The sequence below is a fragment of the Embiotoca jacksoni genome, unplaced genomic scaffold (genome assembly GCF_022577435.1).
Source record: "Embiotoca jacksoni isolate LCO1_2020_lvr unplaced genomic scaffold, fEmbJac1.0.p SCAF_68, whole genome shotgun sequence".
Lineage (NCBI taxonomy): Eukaryota > Metazoa > Chordata > Actinopteri > Embiotocidae > Embiotoca > Embiotoca jacksoni.
The window spans coordinates 166,301-192,500 of NW_027185423.1; the positions used below are offsets into that span (position 1 = coordinate 166,301).

The following is a 26,200-nucleotide window of genomic DNA, read 5'->3' on the forward strand; positions in this document are numbered from 1 at the left end:
GATAACAAGCTGGATGGTCCCTCTCCTCTTTAACCTGGAGGATGCAGCGTCCATGATTTCCAAACAGAATCTCAGATTGTGATCCATCAGACCTCAGGACAGTTGTCCACTTCACCTCAGTCCATCTTCAATGATCTCGGTCCAGAGAAGGCGGCGGTGTTTCTGGATCATGTTTCTATCTGGTTTCTTCTTTGGAGAGTTTTAACCTGCATTTGTGGACGCAGCGATGAACTGTGTTCACAGACGATGGTTTTCACAAGTGTTCCTGAGCCCATGCAGTGATTTCCACTCCAGAATAGTGTGTTTTTAATGCAGTGCTGCCTGAGTTTACACGATTTACAAATCATCACATTCTGTTTTTATTCACATTTTACACAACGTCCCAACATTTAGGAACGGGTTGTAATATTTGCAGTAGTAGAGGTAGTATTATAAGCAGTAGTAGAGGTAGTATTATAAGCAGTAGTAGAGGTAGTATTATAAGCAGTAGTAGTGGTAGTATTATAAGCAGTAGTAGAGGTAGTGTTATAAGCAGTAGTAGTGGTAGTATTATAAGCAGTAGTAGAGGTAGTATTATAAGCAGTAGTAGTGGTAGTATTATAAGCAGTAGTAGAGGTAGTATTATAAGCAGTAGTAGTGGTAGTATTATAAGCAGTAGTAGAGGTAGTATTATAAGCAGTAGTAGTGGTAGTATTATAAGCAGTAGTAGAGGTAGTATTATAAGCAGTAGTAGAGGTAGTATTATAAGCAGTAGTAGAGGTAGTATTATAAGCAGTAGTAGTGGTAGTATTATAAGCAGTAGTAGTGGTAGTATTATAAGCAGTAGTAGTGGTAGTATTATAAGCAGTAGTAGAGGTAGTATTATAAGCAGTAGTAGAGGTAGTATTATAAGCAGTAGTAGTGGTAGTATTATAAGCAGTAGTAGAGGTAGTATTATAACCAGTAGTAGTGGTAGTATTATAAGCAGTAGTAGAGGTAGTATTATAACCAGTAGTAGTGGTAGTATTATAAGCAGTAGTAGAGGTAGTATTATAAGCAGTAGTAGAGGCAGTATTATAAGCAGTAGTAGAGGTAGTATTATAAGCAGTAGTAGAGGTAGTATTATAAGCAGTAGCAGTTCAGTGTGTTGCTCTCTGTGTTTGTGTTCCTCTGTGAGGACCGGCTGCAGCTCAGACAGGTAAATCGTATCTGCTGCTGCACACCTGTAAAACCTGGTCAGTGAGGTCAGAGCTCAGCAGCACGGTGACCTTTGACCCCAGAGAAGGTTTGTGAAGAATTTAAAGGATCAGTCTGCAGAGGCTGAGAGCGAGAGGGGAAAGGTGTGGTGCTCACATTGACGAGTTCATACAGGCCGCCATCTCCAGTATGCATACCCTGAGGACACACACACACACACACACACACACACACACACACACACACACACACACACTCTGTCTTTGTCTTTGATGGCAGGAAGCAGAAACTCAAACTAAAGCTCATTCACATTTTGTTCGATTCCCGGTTTGACTGCAGTCTGATCTGAACCGTTACTGATCATCAGGCTGGAAAAGGTCACAAAACCATCTGTAAAGAGTTTGAACTCAGCAAACCACAGTCACAAAAGGAGGAAGTTAGAGACTGTTGTCACGACTCCCCACGAGTGAGAATAAACTTAGTATAAAAGTTATTGTTATCATTGTTCTCATGTTAACTACTGTTTCACAATCTTTTCCTTACATCGTGGGTTTCTGTGCTTGAAGCCAGACTGTCTCCTGCCTGTATTTCAAAGCGTGACCCAGCTCAGCATAATACCGGAACTTGGGTAAGAGGTCAAAGGTCAAAGGCCTGACTCGTCAATTTGAAACAGTCCCTGTGTTGCAGGATAAAGTAGCTTACTTTGTTCCATAATGGTGGTTTGTTCCATAATCATCTACAAGGTTCAGAAAACGATGTGCTCCATTTATCTGACCAACGGAAACAAGGTTCTGAAGTCTTTGTCCGTCATAAAAAGCTCCTTCATCACATTCAGAGAGTGATGAAGAAAGTGTTTCCTCCTGTGCTGCAACATGAATATATTTCATTTGAGACGACAGCAAGTGTCTGTGTTTCCTTCAACAATTAAGCTTAACTTTTCCACGACATATTTGGGGGCTCGTCCTTGATAACTCTCCCGAGGAGTGTTGGACCAACAAAAATCTCCAAAAAGAACATTTCTCATGAGGACAAATTAGAAGGCTCCCTGTTAACATGGTGGTGGTAGTATCATGGTTATCTGTTAACATGGTGGTGGTAGTATCATGGTTATCTAACATGATGGTGGTAGTATCATGTTTATCTAACATAGGGGTGGTGGTATCATGATTATCTGTTAACATGGTGGTAGTATCATGATTATCTAACATGGTGGTGGTAGTATCATGATTATCTAACATGGTGGTGGGAGTATCATGATTATCTAACATGGTGGTGGTAGTATCATGATTATCTAACATGGTGGTGGGAGTATCATGATTATCTAACATAGGGGTGGTGGTATCATGATTATCTAACATGGTGGTGGTAGTATCATGATTATCTGTTAACATGGTGGTAGTATCATGATTATCTAACATGGTGGTGGTAGTATCATGATTATCTAACATGGTGGTGGTAGTATCATGATTATCTAACATAGGGGTGGTGGTATCATGATTATCTAACATGGTGGTAGTATCATGATTAACTAACATGGTGGTGGTAGTATCATGATCATCTGTTAACATGGTGGTAGTATCATGATTATCTAACATGGTGGTGGTAGTAGGGGCAGCACGGTGGTGCAGTGGTTAGCATTGTCACCTCACAGCAAAAAAAGGTTCCGGGTTCGAATCCGGTCCTAGGCCTTTCTGTGTGGAGTTTGCATGTTCTCCCTGTGCTTGCGTGGGTTCTCTCCGGGTTCTCCGGCTTCCTCCCATCATCCAAAAACATGCACCTCAGGTCAGGTTACCTGGCGCCGCGCTAGTGGCAGCCTGCTGCAGCAGCTCCCCCCTGAGAGCCCCCCCTGAGAGCCCCCCTGCTGTAGTGAAGAAATTTCCCCTCGGGGATTAATAAAGTGTATAAAATAAAAAAAATAAAAAAATTATCTAACATGGCGGTGGTAGTATCATGATTATCTGTTAACATGGTGGTGGTAGTATCATGATTATCTAACATGGTGGTGGTAGTATCATGGTTATCTGTTAACATGGTGGTGGTAGTATCATGATTATCTAACATGGTGGTGGTAGTATCATGATTATCTGTTAACACGGTGGTGGTAGTATCATGGTTATCTGTTAACATGGTGGTGGTAGTATCATGATTATCTGTTAACATGGTGGTGGTAGTATCATGATTATCTAACATGGTGGTGGTAGTATCATGATTATCTGTTAACATGGTGGTGGTAGTATCATGGTTATTGAACATGGTGGTGGTAGTATCATGATTATCTGTTAACATGGTGGTGGTAGTATCATGATTATCTAACATGGTGGTGGTAGTATCATGGTTATCTGTTAACATGGTGGTGGTAGTATCATGGTTATCTGTTAACATGGTGGTGGGAGTATCATGGTTATTGAACATGGTGGTGGTAGTATCATGGTTATTGAACATGGTGGTGGTAGTATCATGGTTATTGAACATGGTGGTGGTAGTATTATGTTGTTCTCCCAGAGAACGTTCTAGAAGAATAAATCATCGCTGATGACACGTTTACATGTTCTTTAGATCGAACATTGAAACAGGATGCTTCCAACATGGGCGCCAGCGCGTCACAGTCAACGGTTAAGCTGCCATTTATGGAGGTAAAGAAGATCTGAATACATTATTGTGGAAACACACACACACACACACACACACACACACTTCCTCTGTAACGGTGAACTCTTCTCTGACTCAAGTCGAAAGAAGTCGAGGCGAGCGAGCGAAGAGGAAGTGGTATTTTTCTCAGTCACACACACACACACACACACACACTTCACTTCAGTGCAGCTTTAAAAGATATGAAGTGTGTCCTTATATGGCAATGCTGAGAACACGTGTGCAGCTGTGATGAAACACGTCTTTTTAAAGGAGACGTTTTTGAAAACACTTTCCGTGTTTTATGAAAAACAGAATTCAAACTGCAGCGTCTTCTACACAGACCACGCCCACTTCCTGTCAGTGGCTTCTACTTCCTGTTCAGAGGATTAACAGACACACCAACAGCTGCTGTAATCAACGGTCGTTAGTGATCCTTCACATCAACACAATCAATAACCTTTAAGGGTTCAAACTCATCTCCCATCAGGCGGTCTCAGTGTCCTTCAGACTTTTGGCCTCAGGTGGAGTGTTTGAGGCTCCGCCCCCTGGTGGACACACGGGGCTACAACATGTGGGTGAAACCGCCGGCTGCTCTCCGACTGACAAGGAGGGAAAGTTAGTTCATCATCTCAGGAACCAAAACACACACAGGAAGCACACACAGTACACAAAGACCAAATATTCAGAGATTCACTAGTTATTAAAATACTCTAAGAAATGTGGTTTTAAGATGAATCATTATTTGAAAAATTCAGCTGTTTGTCAAATTAAACAAAAGATCAAGATTTTATGAGGGAAATCAGTTTCAGACTGAGAAGACTCAAATATTTAATGACAATATCTATAGAGTCGTTTTAACTCGAGAAACTTAAATAATAATAATTTTAATAATAATAATATTAATTTTAAACTTAAACTGTTGAATAAAAAGTGAAGCAACAGCAGAAAAACAAACTGAGGATCAAAACGGTTTATTCATCCATCAGGCTGTAACCACGGTTACCGATCAGTCCCATGATGCTGTGCCGTGGGGAGGTGGGAGGGAGTGGGGTGGGGGTGGGGGGTGGGGGAGTTCTACAGATAAGACTTCACATTAATTATTGATAACATCACAGTGATGTCAAAACTACATTTATTATACATTCTTTTTTACAAAAAGAATTGAGTTTAAAGCAGTGTGTGTGTGTGTGTGTGTGTGTGTGTGTGTGAGTGTGTGTGTGTGTGTCTGAGAGTGTGTGAGTGTGTGTGAGTGTGAGTGTGTGTGTGTGTGAGTGTGTGTGTGAGAGTGTGTGAGTGTGTGTGTGTGTGAGTGTGTGTGTGTGTGTGTGTGAGTGTGTGTGTGTGTGTCTGAGAGTGTGTGAGTGTGTGTGTGAGTGTGAGTGTGTGTGTGTGTGAGTGTGTGTGTGAGAGTGTGTGAGTGTGTGTGTGTGTGAGTGTGTGTGTGTGAGTGTGTGTGTGTGTGTCTGTGTGTGTGAGTGTGTGTGTGAGTGTGTGTGTGTGTCAGTGGTCGAGGACGTGGGTCTTGTAGAGGCGGTTCATCTGCTCCAGGAAGATGAATGTGAGGACGGTGTGCGGTCCGAGACGAGCGTAGTACGGAGTGAAACCTTTCCACAGAGAGAAGAAGCCCTCGTTGCCAACGACTCTCATCAGCACCTCCTGGTGGACGAACACAGACGGGACACGTGAGAGCACGGCTGAGCCTTTAATTCACAATAATGAAAAGTACAACAACAAAAACACGACGTGTAGAAAAATATTTGTGCAGTCAAAATAAAAATAACTTTAAATAACAGTTTCTGTTTAAAAAAAAAAAAACTTCAGCAAAGCTTTGAGCTTTAATACAAATTTTATAAATCACAAACTTTTGTTGAAAGAAAAAAAAACAGAATATTTAAAAAATATATTTTCATAATTTTGTTTTAGTTTATTCATAAACGTAAAAACAAGCCGAACAGTTTGACAGAAATTTTGAAATCATCTTTAATAATAAACTTTATTTGTATCACAGTTTTCATTGAAGTTTTTCACAGCAAGAAAATGTGATAGTGATGGAAAAATAATGAACTCGTCATACTTGTCAAATATTGGTCTATTGGTCAAATATGGTTCGATAGTCTCAGTTACAACGTCTCTGTCTTTATCTTGTGACCTACGACCTCACTCAGTACCATCTACAGAACCAGATCTAGAGGAAGGATGACTGTCAGCTGTTTGTCACACTGTATAAAGCTGAACTACGGAGGAGACGTTGAGCAATGCTGGACATCCTTCTTTAGTGTACATGGATTTGATCCTTCTGGCAAGAATAAATGTCTGATATGTTTGATTTTGAATACAGCCTCAGTCATTTTTCTAACAGATATTTTGAGAAAATTTGTTCATTTTAATAGAAAAAGTCATAATTTTTTGAAAATTTAATTTGATATAAAAGTATAGTATTAAAAAAACATGAATATTTGATTAATAAGAAAATAAATCGGATCAGAAAAGTTATTATTACTATGATATATCATTATTATAATAATTATTAGCAGTGTTAGTTGGGGAAAAGAAAAAAATCTATATATATAAAAAACTTCAGGTTCTAAAACTTTCAGGAACGATGTCGTTAAAACGATTTCAGGAATGAAGCTGGAATAACTTCAGTTAATAATAAAAATGATATTTGAGGAAAAAAAAGTGAAATATTTCAGGAATTAAAAGATTTACAAGATGAGACAGAAGACAGAATGATATTTACAGAAAAAGAAAGACTCACCAAACCGTTTTTGTACTCGGGCTTCCCGTCAATCATCCTCATGTTCTGGATCCTGACAGACACAAACAGGAAGTCAACGCTGAACTAAAGACTTTTATTCTGAAATCCTTCTGAAGTGATTTCCTGCTGCCGTGAGTTCAATGTCTTTATTTCAGCTTGAGTTTAGTTTCCTGCTGTTATCTTGAAAGTCTTCATCTCTGGTGTGTCCCCCCTCTCCTGTCTACCCTCAGCTGTCCCTCGTTGTCCTTTTCTCTACGTACGTTGTTCTAACTGTGGTTTAGTGGATCAAAGTGTTTCATTGTGTCTGATTCTGTGGTGCGTTCAGGTGCTTCCTGCCTGTGAGGAAACCGGCGCTCCTCACCTGGTCTTCACGATGTCGACGGGCATGGAGGCTGCCGTGGTAACGAGCCCGCTGATCATACTGGCACAGAAATGACACAGGACGTCGTCACCGAAGTACCCTGAAGACAAACACATGGATTCAGCTCCTCACGTGTTTAACGTGTTTAACATGTTCTACGTGTTTAACGTGTTCTATGTGTTTAACATGTTCTACGTGTTTAACGTGTTCTATGTGTTTAACATGTTCTACGTGTTTAACGTGTTCTATGTGTTTAACATGTTCTACGTGTTCTATGTGTTTAATGTGTTCTATGTGTTTAACATGTTCTACATGTTCTATGTGTTTAACGTGTTCTACATGTTTGTGTTCAACGTGTTTAACGTGTTGTGTTAACGTGTTCTGTGTTAAACCTGTTCCGTGTTCGTGTTTAACATGTTCTAAGTGTTTAACGTGTTCTACGTGTTCTGTGTTTAATGTGTTCTATGTGTTTAACGTGTAAAGTGTTTAAAGTGTTCGTGTTTAACATGTTCAACGTGTTTAACATGTTCTACATGTTCTGTGTTTAATGTGTTCTACGTGTTTAAAGTGTTGTGTTTAACGTGTTCTACGTGTTTAACGTGTCCAATGTGTTTAACGTGTTCTATGTTTAACGCATTCTATGTTTAACATGTTCTACGTCTTTAACATGTTCTACGTTTAACGCGTTCTATGTTTAACATGTTCTATGTGTTTAACGTGTTCTATGTTTAACACATTCTATGTTTAACATGTTTTACGTGTTTAACATGTTTTACGTGTTTAACATGTTTTACATGTTTAACATGCTCTGTTGTGTTTAACATGTTCAACATGTTCCACGTGTTTTACATGTTCTATGTGTTTTATGTGTTTAAGGTGTTCTACGTGTTGTTTAAGGTATTCTATGTGTTTAACGTGTTCTGTGTATGTGTTCAACGTGTTTCATGTGTTCTATGTGTTTAACGTTTTCTATGTTTAACGTGTTCTACGTGTTTAATGTGTTCTACGCGTTCTATGTTTAACGCGTTCTACGTGTTTAACATGTTTTACGTGTTTAACATGTACTACGTGTTCTGTGTTTAACGTGTTCTATGTTCCACATGTTTTCCATGTTCTATGAGCTTTATGTACTTAAGGTGTTCTGTTTAACGTATTCTACGTGTTTGAAGTGTTTCATGTGTTCAACGTGTTTCATGTCCACCTGAGTCGAGCAGCGCCTGCTTGGACTGTGAGTATGAGGCCAGCTGAGCTGCATTCACCACCACCGCCCGCGCCATGGTGGGAACACACCCCTAAAACAACACATCCATCCGTCACTTTAATACTAAACATGACTCAACATTAAACGTGACTCAATATTAAACATGACTCAATATTAAACATGATTAAATATTAACCGTGATTAAATATTAAACATGACTCAATATTACACGTGATTAAATATTAAACATGACTCAATATTAAACATGATTAAATATTAAACGTGACTCAATATTAAACATGATTAAATATTAACCGTGATTAAATATTAAACATGACTCAATATTACACGTGATTAAATATTAAACATGACTCAATATTAAACATGATTAAATATTAAACGTGACTCAATATTAAACATGATTAAATATTAAACGTGATTCAATATTAAACGTGACTCAATATTACACGTGATTAAATATTAAACGTGACTCAATATTAAACATGATTAAATATTAAACGTGACTCAATATTAAACATGATTAAATATTAACCGTGATTAAATATTAAACATGACTCAATATTACACGTGATTAAATATTAAACATGACTCAATATTAAACATGATTAAATATTAAACGTGACTCAATATTAAACATGATTAAATATTAAACGTGACTCAATATTAAACATGATTAAATATTAAACGTGATTCAATATTAAACGTGACTCAATATTAAACATGATTAAATATTAAACGTGACTCAATATTAAACATGATTAAATATTAAACATGACTCAATATTAAACATGATTAAATATTAAACGTGACTCAATATTAAACATGATTAAATATTAACCGTGATTAAATATTAAACATGACTCAATATTACACGTGATTAAATATTAAACATGACTCAATATTAAACATGATTAAATATTAAACGTGACTCAATATTAAACATGATTAAATATTAAACGTGATTCAATATTAAACGTGACTCAATATTACACGTGATTAAATATTAAACGTGACTCAATATTAAACATGATTAAATATTAAACGTGACTCAATATTAAACATGATTAAATATTAACCGTGATTAAATATTAAACATGACTCAATATTACACGTGATTAAATATTAAACATGACTCAATATTAAACATGATTAAATATTAAACGTGACTCAATATTAAACATGATTAAATATTAAACGTGACTCAATATTAAACATGATTAAATATTAAACGTGATTCAATATTAAACGTGACTCAATATTAAACATGATTAAATATTAAACGTGACTCAACATTAAACATGATTAAATATTAAACATGACTCAATATTAAACATGATTAAATATTAAACGTGACTCAATATTAAACATGATTAAATATTAACCGTGATTAAATATTAAACATGACTCAATATTGCACGTGATTAAATATTAAACATGACTCAATATTAAACATGATTAAATATTAAACGTGACTCAATATTAAACATGATTAAATATTAAACGTGACTCAATATTAAACATGATTAAATATTAAACGTGATTCAATATTAAACGTGACTCAATATTAAACATGATTAAATATTAAACGTGACTCAATATTAAACATGATTAAATATTAAACGTGATTCAATATTAAACGTGACTCAATATTAAACATGATTAAATATTAAACGTGATTCAATATTAAACGTGACTCAATATTAAACATGATTAAATATTAAACGTGACTCAATATTAAACATGATTGAATATTAAACGTGACTCAATATTAAACATGATTAAATATTAAACGTGACTCAATATTAACCATGACTCAACATTAAACGTGACTCAATATTAAACATGACTCAATATTAAACATGATTAAATATTAAACGTGACTCAATATTAAACGTGATTAAATATTAAACGTGACTCAATATTAAACATGATTGAATATTAAACGTGACTCAATATTAAACATGATTGAATATTAAACGTGACGCAATATTAAACATGATTAAATATTAAACGTGACTCAATATTAAACATGACTCAACATTAAACGTGACTCAATATTAAACATGACTCAATATTAAACATGATTAAATATTAACCGTGATTAAATATTAAACATGACTCAATATTACACGTGATTAAATATTAAACATGACTCAATATTAAACATGATTAAATATTAAACGTGACTCAATATTAAACGTGATTAAATATTAAACATGACTCAATATTAAACATGATTGAATATTAAACGTGACGCAATATTAAACATGATTAAATATTAAACGTGACTCAATATTAAACATGACTCAACATTAAACGTGACTCAATATTAAACATGACTCAATATTAAACATGATTAAATATTAACCGTGATTAAATATGACTCAATATTACACGTGATTAAATATTAAACATGACTCAATATTAAACATGATTAAATATTAAACGTGACTCAATATTAAACATGACTCAATATTAAACATGACTCAATATTAAACATGACTCAATATTACACGTGATTAAATATTAAACGTGACTCAATATTAAACATGATTAAATATTAACCGTGATTAAATATTAAACATGACTCAATATTACACGTGATTAAATATTAAACATGACTCAATATTAAACATGATTAAATATTAAACGTGACTCAATATTAAACATGATTAAATATTAAACGTGACTCAATATTAAACATGATTAAATATTAAACGTGACTCAATATTAAACATGACTCAATATTAAACATGACTCAATATTACACGTGATTAAATATTAAACATGACTCAATATTAAACATGATTAAATATTAAACGTGACTCAATATTAAACATGATTAAATATTAACCGTGATTAAATATTAAACATGACTCAATATTAAACATGATTAAATATTAAACGTGATTCAATATTAAACGTGACTCAATATTAAACGTGATTAAATATTAAACATGACTCAATATTAAACATGATTAAATATTAAACGTGATTCAATATTAAACGTGACTCAATATTAAACGTGATTAAATATTAAACGTGACTCAATATTAAACATGATTAAATATTAAACGTGACTCAATATTAAACATGATTAAATATTAAACGTGATTCAATATTAAACGTGATTAAATATTAAACATGACTCAATATTAAACATGATTAAATATTAAACGTGACTCAATATTAAACATGATTAAATATTAAACATGACTCAATATTAAACATGATTAAATATTAAACGTGATTCAATATTAAACGTGACTCAATATTAAACGTGATTAAACACTTCAGCCAGACTGAAGCAACATCCAACCGACAGCCGTCACTTATCTCTGTCTCCTCATTTAAAGAGACAGAAGGTAAAAAAAAATCACAAATGTCAAAACAACATTGGATTATTTGAAGAATCAATATTTGAAGAGTAAATCAGTGACCTCATCAATAAAATAATAGAACCTGGATGTTGTTGTTCAGACGGTCCGAACCGAAGACAAAGAGAGGATGGAACTCACCCTCCACATGGTGACGACTCCTTCCTCTCTGGAGATCCGAGCCAGAGCGTTGAACACGTTGGAGTATCCTCTCCTCTGGTCCGCCGGTAGCCTGGAGACACCGACCACACGTTAGCACAACAACCGCTAACAGCCAACCAACCAACCAATCGACCAACCGACTAATCTACCAACCAACCAATCAACCGACCGACTGACCAATTAACCAATTAACCAACCAACCGACCAACCAATCAACCAGCCAACCAATCTATCAACCAAACGACCAACCAACCAATCTATCAACCAATCGACCAACCAGCCGAAGAACCAATCTATCAACCAACCGACCGACCAACCAATCTATCAACCAACCGACCAACCAATCAACCGACCAACCAATCTATCAATCAACCAACCAACCAGCCAACCGACCAACCAATCTATCAACCAACCGACCAACCAACAAATCTATCAACCAACCAACCAACCAACCGATCAACCAACCAGCCAACCGATCAACCAACCAATCTATCAACCAACCAACCGATCAACCGACCAACCAACCAACCAACCAACCAGCCAACCGATCAACCAACCAGCCAACCAATCTATCAACCAACCAACCGATCAACCAACCAACCAATCAACCGACCGACTGACCAATTAACCAACCAATCAACCAGCCAACCAATCTATCAACCAACCGACCAACCAACCAATCGACCAACCAACCAATCTATCAACCAATCGACCAACCAGCCGAAGAACCAATCTATCAACCAACCGATCGACCAACCAATCTATCAACCAACCGACCAATAAATCAACCAAACAATCGACCAATCAACCGACCAACCAATCTATCAACCAACCAATCAACCAGCCAACCGACCAACCAATCTATCAACCAAACGACCAACCAACCAACCAACCTATCAACCAACCGACCAACCAATCAACCAGCCAAATGACCAACCAATCTATCAATCAACCGACCAACCAACCAACCAGCCAACCGACCAACCAATCTATCAACCAACCAACCAATCAACCAGCCAACCGACCAACCAATTTATCATCCAACCGACCAACCAACCAATCTATCAACCAACCAACCAACCGATCTACCAACCAACCTCTCAACCAATCTATCAACCAACTAATCAACCAATCTATCAACCAACCGACCAACCAACCTCTCAACCAACCGACCAACCAATCTATCAACCAACCAACCAATCTATCAACCAACCAACCTATCAACGAACCGACCAACCAATCTATCAACCAACTAATCAACCAATCTATCAACCAACCGACCAACCAACCTCTCAACCAATCTATCAACCAACCAACCAATCTATCAACCGACCGACCAACCAACCAACCAGCCAACCAATCTATCAAACAAATAACCAACCAATCTATCAACCAACCGACTAATCAACCAACCAACCAATCTACCAATCTATCAGCAACCGACCAACCAAACAACCAATTTATCAACCAACCAATCTATCAACCAAGTTAGCACAACAACCGCTAACAGCCAACCAACCGACCAACCAACCAACCAATCTATCAACCAACCAACCAATCAACCAAACAATCTATCAACAACCGACCAACCAACCAACCAACCAACCAATCTATCAACCAACCAACCAATCTATCAACCAACTGACCAATCAATCTATCAACCAATCTATCAACCAGCCAACCAATCTATCAACCAACCGATCAACCAATCAACCGACCAACCAATCTATCAACCAACCAATCAACCAGCCAACCGACCAACCAATCTATCAACCAAACGACCAACCAACCAACCAACCAACCAACCAACCTACCAACCAATCAACCAGCCAAATGACCAACCAATCTATCAATCAACCGACCAACCAACCAACCAGCCAACCGACCAACCAATCTATCAACCAACCAACCAATCAACCAGCCAACCGACCAACCAATTTATCATCCAACCGACCAACCAACCAATCTATCAACCAACCAACCAACCGATCTACCAACCAACCTCTCAACCAATCTATCAACCAACTAATCAACCAATCTATCAACCAACCGACCAACCAACCTCTCAACCAACCGACCAACCAATCTATCAACCAACCAACCAATCTATCAACCAACCAACCTATCAACGAACCGACCAACCAATCTATCAACCAACTAATCAACCAATCTATCAACCAACCGACCAACCAACCTCTCAACCAACCGACCAACCAATCTATCAACCAACCAACCAATCTATCAACCGACCGACCAACCAACCAACCAGCCAACCAATCTATCAAACAAATAACCAACCAATCTATCAACCAACCGACTAATCAACCAACCAACCAATCTACCAATCTATCAGCAACCGACCAACCAAACAACCAATTTATCAACCAACCAATCTATCAACCAAGTTAGCACAACAACCGCTAACAGCCAACCAACCGACCAACCAACCAATAAACCAGCCAAACGACCAACCAATCTATCAACCAACCAATCTATCAACCAACCGACCAACCAACCAACCAATCTATCAACCAACCAACCAACCAATCTATCAACCAACCAACCAATCTATCAACCAACCAACCAATCTATCAACCAACCAACCAACCAATCTATCAACCAACCAACCAATCTATCAACCAACCAACCAATCTATCAACCAACTGACCAATCAATCTATCAACCAATCTATCAACCAACCAATCAGCCCTGCTCACCGTCCATCAGCCGTCATCCTGATTAGAGCGACCTCTGCTGGCGTCCCGACAAACGCTCCGGTGGCTCCGGCCGTCATACCGATCAGAGCCTGCAGGGGGAGCCAACAACAGCTGTTGCTACGGTTACCGCACACAATGATGCAGTACCAGCAGTGGCCACTGGGGAGAACTCCGCTTTCATCTCTTACACTTCAGCGGACTACTAACAGAATCTAGTGCTTTCTGTTCACGATGTAACGTTAACTTCCTGTTTTCAGAGATTATGATGTAACGTTAACTTCCTCTGTTTTCAGATTACGATGTAACGTTAACTTCCTGTTTTCAGATTACGATGTAACGTTAACTTCCTGTTTTCAGATTACGATGTAACGTTAACTTCCTGTTTTCAGAGATTACGATGTAACGTTAACTTCCTGTTTTCAGATTACGATGTAACGTTAACTTCCTGTTTTCAGAGATTACGATGTAACGTTAACTTCCTGTTTTCAGATTACGATGTAACGTTAACTTCCTGTTTTCAGAGATTACGATGTAACGTTAACTTCCTGTTTTCAGAGATTACGTACGATTTGCGTGTTCCTCAGCGTACCTTGAGGAAGAAGTTGGGCGGTCGTCCGTCCTCTCCGGTCATCTTCTCGAACAGGATGGTGTAGATTCCCAGACGAGTCGTCGTGTAGGTCGCCTGACGCAACAGACCAGCTGACAGACTAACAAGACAAAGACATCAGGGAGGACATATGTTCATGGGGGTGTGGTTTGTTTATTGATGGGGCGTGGTTTGTTTGTCAGTGGGCGTGGTTTGTTAGTTAGTGGGCGTGGTACCCGGTGTAGATGCCGTGGACGCCCTCGTTCTTCAGGATGGAGAACAGAGCGTGGAAGCTGGTCTTGTACTCTCGAGCCTTCGTTCCCTGACCGCTCAGCTGCATCCTGTTCTTCACCAGGTCCAACGGCTGCACGAAGACCGTCGCACCCATCCTGGACAGACAGACAGGTGGGGGACAGACAGGGAGAGAGAGACAGGCAGACAGGTGGGGGACAGACAGGGAGAGAGAGACAGACAGACAGACAGGTGGGGGACAGACAGGGAGAGAGAGACAGGCAGACAGGTGGGGGACAGACAGGGAGAGACAGGCAGGTAAAATAAAAGTCAGCACATGACACAGTTCAGTTCTTCCTCCCTCCCGGTGGGCGGGGCCTCGGTGGGCGGGGCCTCGGTGGGCGGGGCCTCGGTGGGTCAGGGTTCAGCTGAGCTCCTCTGATAATTCATCACTTCCTGTGAAACATTTAGTTCTGCAACAGATATCAGGAGGTCAAAGGTCAGCTGGACCTGTTCTCAGCGGACCCGACGTGTCACTTCCTGTCTGAGGTATTGATCACCTGTCTCTACGGGACAGAGAACTCCTGTCCTCACCGGGACGTCCTTCCTTTGTTTGTTCGTGATGACGTCATCACCTGGTCATCTTGAGGACTTTCACTTCTACTGTTGATGAGACGTTCATGTGTTTGACTGACAGCAGCGGGACCTTCTTCATGTCCTCCATCACTGACCTGAGATCAGCTGAGGCACTTCACGATTAATCATCGGTCCACAATACTGAACCCGAGTTAAACCCGAGTTAACCCGAGTTAACCCGAGTTAAACCCGACTCGGTTTAACTTGGTTTAACTCGGGTTAATCTGTTAGCATTAGCCTGCGAGCTAACCGAGAGGACTCTTGTCACTAAAATAAATCCAAGAGAATTTGACCCGTTAGACAACCTGCATCCTACCGAGGCTAGCCGGTGTCCTCCGGGGACGGTGTCCTCCGGGGACAGAGGACAGACAACTAGTCGCGTTGAGGCTCGTGAATCAGTGCGGGGACCAACGTAGACAGCTAGCATTAGCAGGTAGCTGTCGTTGCATCCTCACCGGGGCCGTTACTGCCGGTGTCTTTCATCCATACCGGAGGATGACGTCATGTTTAACGGAGGATTTAAACAGAATGACACCGCGGTGTGTTAGCTGCTCTGTTAGCTGCTCTGTTAGCTGCTCTGTTAGCTGCTCTGTTAGCTCCTGACCCCTGACATTAGCACGTTAGCACGTTAGCACGCCAGCCCCCTGCAGCACCTACCCGGCCAAACCCCCGAACAGGAACTTGATGGCCTTCGGAGAGGTCTTCGGCTTCGCGTTCGCCATGTCTCCCCGGTCGCTCGGTCGGATTCCCGCTGCCTGCCGGTGTGCCTCTGGGCCAGACTGATCTCTCTCCGGTTCAGCAGCAAGGTGACTCTGCAGCGGGCACGAACACGCACGAAGCCCGGCGACCAATCAGGAGCCGAGGACGAAGGAAGGACACGAAGGTTGACGAACAGTCCCGAATGATCAGATCAGAGCTGTCAACAGCTGGAGGACGTTCAGTGAGAGGGTGAAGGTCAGGGTGAGAGGGTGAAGGTCAGGGTGAGAGGGTGAAGGTTAGGGTGACAGGGGGTGAACATTAGGGTGAGAGGGTGAAGGTCAGGGTGAGAGGGTGAAGGTCAGGGTGAGAGGGTGAAGGTCAGGGTGAGAGGGTGAAGGTCAGGGTGAGAGGGTGAAGGTCAGGGTGAGAGAGGGTGAAGGTCAGGGTGAGAGAGGGTGAAGGTCAGGGTGAGAGGGTGAAGGTTAGGGTGACAGGGGGTGAACATTAGGGTGAGAGGGTGAACGTCAGGGTGAGAGGGTGAAGGTCAGGGTGAGAGAGGGTGAAGGTTAGGGAGAGAGGGTGAACGTCAGGGTGAGAGGGTGAACGTCAGGGTGAGAGGGTGAAGGTCAGGGTGAGAGGGTGAAGGTTAGGGTGAGAGAGGGTGAACATTAGGGTGAGAGGGTGAACGTCAGGGTGAGAGGGTGAAGGTCAGGGTGAGAGAGGGTGAAGGTTAGGGAGAGAGGGTGAATGTCAGGGTGAGAGGGTGAACGTCAGGGTGAGAGGGTGAAGGTCAGGGTGAGAGGGTGAAGGTTAGGGTGACAGGGGGTGAACGTCAGGGTGAGAGGGTGAAGGTCAGGGTGAGAGGGTGAAGGTCAGGGTGAGAGGGTGAACGTTAGGGTGAGAGGGTGAACGTTAGGGTGACAGGGGGTGAACATTAGGGTGAGAGGGTGAACGTCAGGGTGAGAGGGTGAAGGTCAGGGTGAGAGAGGGTGAACGTCAGGGTGAGAGGGTGAACGTCAGGGTGAGAGGGTGAAGGTCAGGGTGAGAGGGTGAAGGTCAGGGTGAGAGGGTGAACATTAGGGTGAGAGGGTGAACGTCAGGGTGAGAGGGTGAACGTTAGGGTGACAGGGGGTGAACATTAGGGTGAGAGGGTGAACGTCAGGGTGAGAGGGTGAACGTCAGGGTAAGAGGGTGAAGGTCAGGGTGAGAGGGTGAACTTCAGGGTGAGAGGGTGAACGTCAGGGTAAGAGGGTGAACGTCAGGGTGAGAGGGTGAACATCAGGGTGAGAGGGTGAAGGTCAGGGTGAGAGGGTGAAGGTCAGGGTGAGAGAGGGTGAACGTCAGGGTGAGAGGGTGAACGTCAGGGTGAGAGAGGGTGAACGTTAGGGTGAGAGGGTGAACGTCAGGGTAAGAGGGTGAACGTCAGGGTGAGAGGGTGAACATCAGGGTGAGAGGGTGAAGGTCAGGGTGAGAGGGTGAAGGTTAGGGTGAGAGGGTGAACGTTAGGGTGACAGGGGGTGAACATTAGGGTGAGAGGGTGAACGTCAGGGTGAGAGGGTGAACGTCAGGGTGAGAGGGTGAAGGTCAGGGTGAGAGGGTGAACGTTAGGGTGAGAGGGTGAACGTCAGGGTGAGAGGGTGAAGGTCAGGGTGAGAGGGTGAACGTCAGGGTGAGAGGGTGAAGGTCAGGGTGAGAGGGTGAAGGTCAGGGTGAGAGGGTGAACGTCAGGGTGAGAGGGTGAAGGTCAGGGTGAGAGGGTGAACGTTAGGGTGACAGGGGGTGAACATTAGGGTGAGAGGGTGAACGTCAGGGTGAGAGGGTGAACGTCAGGGTGAGAGGGTGAAGGTCAGGGTGAGAGGGTGAACTTCAGGGTGAGAGGGTGAACATCAGGGTAAGAGGGTGAACGTCAGGGTGAGAGGGTGAACATCAGGGTGAGAGGGTGAAGGTCAGGGTGAGAGGGTGAAGGTTAGGGTGAGAGGGTGAAGGTTAGGGTGAGAGGGTGAAGGTTAGGGAGAGAGGGTGAACGTCAGGGTGAGAGGGTGAAGGTCAGGGTGAGAGGGTGAACATCAGGGTGACAGGGGGTGAACATTAGGGTGAGAGGGTGAACGTCAGGGTGAGAGGGTGAAGGTCAGGGTGAGAGGGTGAAGGTCAGGGTGAGAGAGGGTGAAGGTTAGGGAGAGAGGGTGAACGTCAGGGTGAGAGGGTGAAGGTCAGAGTGAGAGGGTGAACATCCGGGTGACAGGGGGTGAACATTAGGGTGAGAGGGTGAACGTCAGGGTGAGAGGGTGAAGGTCAGGGTGAGAGGGTGAACGTCAGGGTGAGAGGGTGAAGGTCAGGGTGAGAGGGTGAAGGTCAGGGTGAGAGAGGGTGAACGTCAGGGTGAGAGGGTGAACGTCAGGGTGAGAGGGTGAAGGTCAGGGTGAGAGGGTGAACGTTAGGGTGACAGGGGGTGAACATTAGGGTGAGAGGGTGAACGTCAGGGTGAGAGGGTGAACGTCAGGGTGAGAGGGTGAACTTCAGGGTGAGAGGGTGAACATCAGGGTGAGAGGGTGAAGGTCAGGGTGAGAGGGTGAAGGTTAGGGTGAGAGGGTGAAGGTTAGGGTGAGAGGGTGAAGGTTAGGGAGAGAGGGTGAACGTCAGGGTGAGAGGGTGAAGGTCAGGGTGAGAGGGTGAACATCAGGGTGACAGGGGGTGAACATTAGGGTGAGAGGGTGAACGTCAGGGTGAGAGGGTGAAGGTCAGGGTGAGAGGGTGAAGGTCAGGGTGAGAGAGGGTGAAGGTTAGGGAGAGAGGGTGAACGTCAGGGTGAGAGGGTGAAGGTCAGGGTGAGAGGGTGAACATCCGGGTGACAGGGGGTGAACATTAGGGTGAGAGGGTGAACGTCAGGGTGAGAGGGTGAAGGTCAGGGTGAGAGGGTGAACGTTAGGGTGACAGGGGGTGAACGTTAGGGTGAGAGGGTGAACGTCAGGGTGAGAGGGTGAAGGTCAGGGTGAGAGGGTGAAGGTCAGGGTGAGAGAGGGTGAAGGTTAAGGAGAGAGGGTGAACGTCAGGGTGAGAGGGTGAAGGTCAGGGTGAGAGGGTGAACATTAGGGTGAGAGGGTGAACGTCAGGGTGAGAGGGTGAACGTTAGGGTGACAGGGGGTGAACATTAGGGTGAGAGGGTGAACGTCAGGGTGAGAGGGTGAAGGTCAGGGTGAGAGGGTGAAGGTCAGGGTGAGAGGGTGAACGTCAGGGTGAGAGGGTGAAGGTCAGGGTGAGAGGGTGAACGTTAGGGTGACAGGGGGTGAACATTAGGGTGAGAGGGTGAACATCAGGGTGAGAGGGTGAATGTCAGGGTGAGAGGGTGAAGGTCAGGGTGAGAGGGTGAACGTTAGGGTGAGAGGGTGAACGTCAGGGTGAGAGGGTGAAGGTCAGGGTGAGAGGGTGAACGTTAGGGTGACAGGGGGTGAACATTAGGGTGAGAGGGTGAACGTCAGGGTGAGAGGGTGAACGTCAGGGTGACAGGGGGTGAACATTAGGGTGAGAGGGTGAACGTCAGGGTGAGAGGGTGAAGGTCAGGGTGAGAGGGTGAAGGTCAGGGTGAGAGAGGGTGAAGGTTAGGGAGAGAGGGTGAACGTCAGGGTGAGAGGGTGAAGGTCAGGGTGAGAGGGTGAAGGTCAGGGTGAGAGGGTGAACGTTAGGGTGAGAGGGTGAACGTCAGGGTGACAGGGGGTGAACATTAGGGTGAGAGGGTGAACGTCAGGGTGAGAGGGTGAAGGTCAGGGTGAGAGGGTGAAGGTCAGGGTGAGAGAGGGTGAAGGTTAGGGAGAGAGGGTGAACATCAGGGTGAGAGGGTGAACGTCAGGGTGAGAGGGTGAAGGTCAGGGTGAGAGGGTGAACGTTAGGGTGAGAGGGTGAACGTCAGGGTGAGAGGGTGAAGGTCAGGGTGAGAGGGTGAACGTTAGGGTGACAGGGGGTGAACATTAGGGTGAGAGGGTGAACGTCAGGGTGAGAGGGTGAACGTCAGGGTGAGAGGGTGAAGGTCAGGGTGAGAGGGTGAACTTCAGGGTGAGAGGATGAACATCAGGGTGAGAGGGTGAAGGTCAGGGTGAGAGGGTGAAGGTTAGGGTGAGAGGGTGAAGGTTAGGGTGAGAGGGTGAACGTCAGGGTGAGAGAGGGTGAACGTTAGGGTGACAGGGGGTGAACGTTAGGGTGAGAGGGTGAACGTCAGGGTGAGAGGGTGAACGTCAGGGTGAGAGGGTGAACGTCAGGGTGAGAGGGTGAACATCAGGGTAAGAGGGTGAACGTCAGGGTGAGAGGGTGAATGTCAGGGTGAGAGGGTGAACGTCAGGGTGAGAGGGTGAACGTCAGGGTGAGAGGGTGACGGTTAGGATGAGAGGGTGAACGTCTAGGGGCTGTCTCCATAGACTCCATCTGTAGTACCACTGAGGACCACTAGGGGCTGTCTCCATAGACTCCATCTGTAGTACCACTGAGGACCACTAGGGGCTGTCTCCATAGACTCCATCTGTAGTACCACTGAGGACCACTAGGGGCTGTCTCCATAGACTCCATCTGTAATACCACTGAGGACCACTAGGGGCTGTCTCTGTGTCGTTAGATAAACTTCTGATCAGTGTTTCCTTCTGGAAATAATTCATCATTCAATACATATTAGGACATCATATGTTTGGGGGCGGGGCATAGTTTTCTCCTCACTCCTCCCCAGCTCGTCCAAATATGGTCATTTCTGGCTCCAAGAAAACAAGATGGTGACGGCTGTAATGTAGTACGAAACATTTCTAAATGATAGACTATTTTAAATAATGTTACTGATCAGTTTATCGTCATCATGTCATCGTGCAGCGAACAACATGAACAGGTTTAAATTAATGTTTCACTTGTTCTGTGTTCGTTCATGTCAACATGTGTCATACATGTAATTCAGGCCTGGAGATGGATCTAAACACGTGTTCATCAAGACGTTCGTTAGAAACCATCCAGCTGATGTTGTGTTAAAACGCAGGTTTTTCATATGGACTTCTGTGTGTGGGTTGAGTGGCAGTAAATCCTTCAGGTTGTGAAATGTGTTTACTGTCAGATGGGTGTGTTGTTGTGATGCTGCGCGCACACACACACACACACATACACACACACACACACACACACACACATTAATCAGTCTGTTGTTTTTTGTGTCGATGGGCGGGCCGTCAGTAGGAGGGGGGCGGGGACAGAGGGCGACATGACGACAATCACTTCCTGTCAAACACACGATAAAAGAGACGAAACAGAGCGAGACCCAATCAGAACCTGCAGGAACCCAGAACTCTGACTGACCTGGACTTCCAAGACCTTCAGGACTTCCAAGACCTTCAGGACCTTCAGGACCATCAGAACCCACCTGCTGCTCCCAGTTTGGACCAGATCAGTGATGTCATCCAGGATGTGGACTCTCTTGATGATCGTCAGTCTGCTGGATCACAACCAGGCAGTTCCTGTAAGAGAGGGCAACATTGATCAGCTGATCAGTTTATCAGTCAGACATGTGACTGATCAGTGAGGTGTGTGCGTGTGTACAGTTACCAGGGCAACGTGGCGGCCTTCAGCTGCTCCTCCAGGATCAGGTGGACCAAACAACAGTGAGTCCATCAGTTAACATGTAGTCAAAGTAAACGTCTGTGTTGTTTGTTGTTTACATGTGTTGTTTACATGTGTTGTTTGTTGTCATTTACATCTATGTTTTGTTGTTTACATGTGTTTGTTGTTTTTTACGTGTTGTTTGTTGTGTGTCTGCAGCCTTCTGCCACTCCTGCCACCCCTCAGCAAAAAAACCCATCTTCCTCCTCCTCTTCATCGTCAGCTTCCTCCGAGTCGAGCCAGAGGTCAGAGGTCAGAGGTTACCCGAGTTCAAACGCTCACCTTGTGTTCATCCTTAATTTGATGAAAACATGAATGGAGTCTGGTCCAGCTCACACAACTGTCTGGTCAGATAATTCATCTCAGTCAATGAACGTAAGCACCGCCTACATTACCCAGAATCCTCAGCAGCGTGTGAGGTGTCTGTCTGTTCTTCTTCATCCTGCTCAGTGTGCCGTCGCCATGTTCAGAACTTCCACTGACGTTTCTAATTTTGGTTCTTCAGTCTGTCGACCAGAAACCAACAAACAGCTGCCAATCATATGACGTCATGGCAGCATCTAGTGGACATCAGAGGAACTGCAGCTTCACATGTCACAACACAGCAGCATGTGACCAATCAGAAGAGGGTATTAAAGAAATCTGTCTCCGATTGGTCCTTACAGGGTCGTCAAGAACTGAGACAACCAGAGAACCTGGAGAACACGGTAACACACACACACACACACACAGACACACAGACACACACACACACACAGACACACAGACACACACACACACACAGACACACACACACACACACACACATAAACACATAAACACACACACACACACACATAAACACATAAACACACACACACATAAACACACAGGCACACACACACACACACACACACACATAAACACAGACACACACACACACACAGACACACACACACACAAACACACAAACACACACACACACACAGACACACACACACACATAAACACATAAACACACACACACACACACATAAACACATAAACACAGACACACATAAACACACACTAACACACAGAGACACACACACACACACACTAACACACAGAGACACACACACACACACACATAAACACACACTAACAGAGAGACACATACTTGTCTTTCTATATTAGTGAGTCCTCACAGAGCAGACAGTTGGGACATTACATGTGATGTATGAGGTCATAATGTGTGTATGATGTCATAACGTATGTATGATGTCACGTCCTGCAGGCTGTAGAGCAGGTGGATTCTTCTCAGGAGGTGAGACACTTTAATCTCAGCAACGTTTATCATAACCGGGTTAAAGGTCACAGGTAACTGTGTGTGTGTCAGAGCTTGGAGCTCCGCCCCTTTCCCAGTAGCACCAGTAGTCTGTGGCTCCATGAACTGGTTCTACTGGGACAGAGAGTGGGCGAGCGAGACGGAGAGAGAGACACCAGGGACGACAGCGTGGAGGACCGACACAGGGTGACATCATCATGACATCACACGACATCATCATATCACACATCATCATGACATCACACAACATCATCATGACATCATCATGACACATGACATCACAACAAATCATTTCAAACAATCATCAAGTCACATGAGTCAACACAGTAAAGACTAGAACCAGACCCTCAGGGAACCCAGACCCTCAGGGGAACCAGACCTTCAGGGGACCCAGACCCTCAGGGGACCCAGACCTTCAGAGGAACCAGACCTTCAGGGGACCCAGACCTTCAGGGGAACCAGACCCTCAGGGGACCCAGACCTTCAGAGGAACCAGACCTTCAGGGGACCCAGACCTTCAGGGAAACCAGACCCTCAGGGGACCCAGACCTTCAGAGGAACCAGACCTTCAGGGGACCCAGACCTTCAGGGGACTCAGACCCTCAGGGGACCCAGACCTTCAGGGGAACCAGACCTTCAGGGGACCCAGACCTTCAACCTGTGTATGTAACCCCGCCCACTTAGTTGACTCCTCCCCCTCTCATATGACCCCGCCCCCTCCCCAGGCTATGTTCTTCAACTTTCACCACCTCCTGAGTCGACCTCAACACAGAGAGGCCGGTCTGCCCGCTGAAGTGGGAGGGGCTACCTCAGAAAGAGGCGGGGCCAAGTGGGAAGTGGGAGTGGCAGCAGGTGAAGAAGGCAGCGTCAGAGAAGAAAAGTTCGATGCCGACTTTCCACAACTGTCGGACAACAGCACGGAGGAAGCAGACAAGCTGACCTTTGACCTACCTGGCAATGACTGTCACCATGGTTACAATAGAGATGAGGCGGGGCTAGAGCTGGGTCTGTAAGCCACACCCCCTCTACTATTGATATACCTATCAATATCAGTCAATGATGTGATTTATAACGACTGACCTTTGATTTCATGATATAAAACACGTAGTTTATGTAACTGAGTGAATCTTGTTATTGTGTTTGTAACATTTTACTGAGTTTACACACAAAACGTGAAACAAACAGCATTTATTTCCTGAAAGATGAACTGATGTTAAAGATATTACAGCTTCTACTTTAACTGTTTACACTCAGTCCATTTGTCCGTTTACTTTTCTAAAACTAAAACATGAAGTGTGTACTAGCCACGCCCCCCGGTCCCTGGAGGAGTTTGGCCACGCCCACCCAGTGTGAAAATGTACGCAATTTTGAATAAAAATGTTCATCACTTTCATTCAAACTTCTCCAAACTTGTCACATACTGAAAAACCTGCTGCTTTCCTGTGGTTGGTTAATTCAGTCATGGGGGCGTGGCCTACTCATAAACTGCAACCACAGAGTGAACATCAACAGAAAGAAACGTCAGACTAATTCACTAAAACTAAAACTAAAACCCTTCCTTCTGTAATTTGGAGTGACGTTAGGTCTGAACCACTTCGTAGAAACGGCGCCTCCCGGTGGATGTACTGCAACAGGCCGCGACCTGTTTTAATCAAAGTAAATATCGATTGATCAGCTGGTTGAAAATAAACATGTTTAAAGAAAAGATGTGAAATATTTAACGTGTTTGTTCACGTAACGTTTGTGAATAAAGGTATTTGGAGCAGTTTGTTGTCTTTTTGTGAACTTCCTGGTTGAGGACTCATTGTGATGAAGATCCATCAACTTCACTAGTTTCTATTGATCGACTCTTCTTCTTCTTCTGTGGTGCAGCAGCTGCTTCCGTTGTTAATCCTGGAGGTGAAAGAACCTCTGACGGTTCTGAACACTCGTTCTCACTGGAACCCTGCAGACCAGTTCTGGAGAACAAACCACATTCAAAATGAAAAAAGAATGAAATTATATTTTGAAAAGCTGCGTCACTTCCTGTCAGCAGCCGGCGTCCAATCGGGGCAGAGTTCAGTCAGCGGGCGGTCACATGATGTCTCTGCTGCCTGCAGCCTGAACAGATTCAAACATATCAACTAGTTGTTCCTCCGGGTCAGCGCCGATCCACCGATCCACCGGTCGGTTGGATGTGATCGATCGGTTGGATGTGATCGATCGGTTGGATGTGATCGATCGGTTGGATGTGATCGATCGGTTGGATGTGATCGATCGGTTGGATGTGATCGATCGGTTGGATGAGATCGATCGGTTGGATGTGATCGATCGGTTGGATGTGATCGATCGGTTGGATGAGATCGGTCGGTTGGATGAGATCGATCGGTTGGATGAGATCGACAGAAATGCGTCAATATTTCTTTAAGTTTAACTGTCAGTGATTGATTTCATCAATATGTATTTATCCTCGTGTCAGAAATGTGACATCACTTCCTGTTTCGGCGCGCAGTTCGGGGAAATTTAATTTGCCGGAAATGTCATGTGACCGCATCTTCAAGGTCAGCACAAGCACCCACAATCCTTTGCGCTGGCGTTCAGCTGGCCGTCACATCCACAGGAGGAGGCCTGCTGTCCAATCAGATTCAGCTCCTCTCCTCTGTGATGTCGTCAAAAACGTGTCTCCACCAATCAGCTCCTTGCTCTCAGTTTGAGTCCATTTCCATGGAAACAAGAAGAC

General features: G+C 43.6%; 3 protein-coding genes across 4 annotated transcripts in view; 1 reads left to right on the forward strand and 2 right to left on the reverse strand.

Moving 5' to 3' along the window:
* Positions 1 to 4,762: 4,762 nt before the first annotated feature.
* Positions 4,763 to 16,681, reverse strand: slc25a11 (solute carrier family 25 member 11). The gene is made up of 9 exons (XM_069175479.1): positions 16,515 to 16,681; positions 15,227 to 15,379; positions 14,994 to 15,111; positions 14,405 to 14,493; positions 11,667 to 11,757; positions 8,128 to 8,218; positions 6,927 to 7,026; positions 6,566 to 6,617; positions 4,763 to 5,463 (listed from the first exon to the last, which is right to left on the reverse strand). Exons 1-9 carry the CDS (start codon positions 16,577 to 16,579, stop codon positions 5,308 to 5,310), a joined length of 915 nt encoding a protein of 304 aa, XP_069031580.1. The 5' UTR covers positions 16,580 to 16,681; the 3' UTR covers positions 4,763 to 5,307.
* Positions 16,682 to 20,611: 3,930 nt separating this feature from the next.
* Positions 20,612 to 24,571, forward strand: LOC138214120 (uncharacterized). The gene is made up of 7 exons (XM_069175489.1): positions 20,612 to 20,623; positions 21,819 to 22,035; positions 22,118 to 22,177; positions 22,335 to 22,420; positions 22,841 to 22,882; positions 23,431 to 23,460; positions 24,207 to 24,571. Exons 1-7 carry the CDS (start codon positions 20,612 to 20,614, stop codon positions 24,492 to 24,494), a joined length of 735 nt encoding a protein of 244 aa, XP_069031590.1. The 3' UTR covers positions 24,495 to 24,571.
* An 83-nt stretch (positions 24,572 to 24,654) lies between these two features.
* The window catches only part of LOC138214113 (7SK snRNA methylphosphate capping enzyme-like), a 14,381-nt gene continuing 12,835 nt past the window's right edge, over positions 24,655 to 26,200 (reverse strand). For both annotated transcript variants that reach the window (XM_069175478.1, XM_069175477.1), the window contains exon 8: positions 24,655 to 26,200. This exon is cut by the window's right edge and continues 76 nt beyond it. The gene's annotated coding sequence lies outside the window, so the exon portion shown is untranslated.

Excerpts from the sequence above, each read along its gene's own strand:
- LOC138214120 (XM_069175489.1), top strand. Across the intron at positions 22,421-22,840 it reads TCCTCCGAGTCGAGCCAGAG|GGTCGTCAAGAACTGAGACA; the intron begins GTCAGAGGTCAG and ends TGGTCCTTACAG. Across the intron at positions 22,883-23,430 it reads CAGAGAACCTGGAGAACACG|GCTGTAGAGCAGGTGGATTC; the intron begins GTAACACACACA and ends CACGTCCTGCAG.
- slc25a11 (XM_069175479.1), bottom strand. The coding sequence starts at position 16,579 with ATGGCGAACGCGAAGCCGAAGACCTCTCCGAAGGCCATCAAGTTCCTG. Across the intron at positions 14,494-14,993 it reads CGCCCAACTTCTTCCTCAAG|GCTCTGATCGGTATGACGGC; the intron begins GTACGCTGAGGA and ends CTCCCCCTGCAG. Across the intron at positions 8,219-11,666 it reads GAGTCGTCACCATGTGGAGG|GGGTGTGTTCCCACCATGGC; the intron begins GTGAGTTCCATC and ends GTGTTGTTTTAG.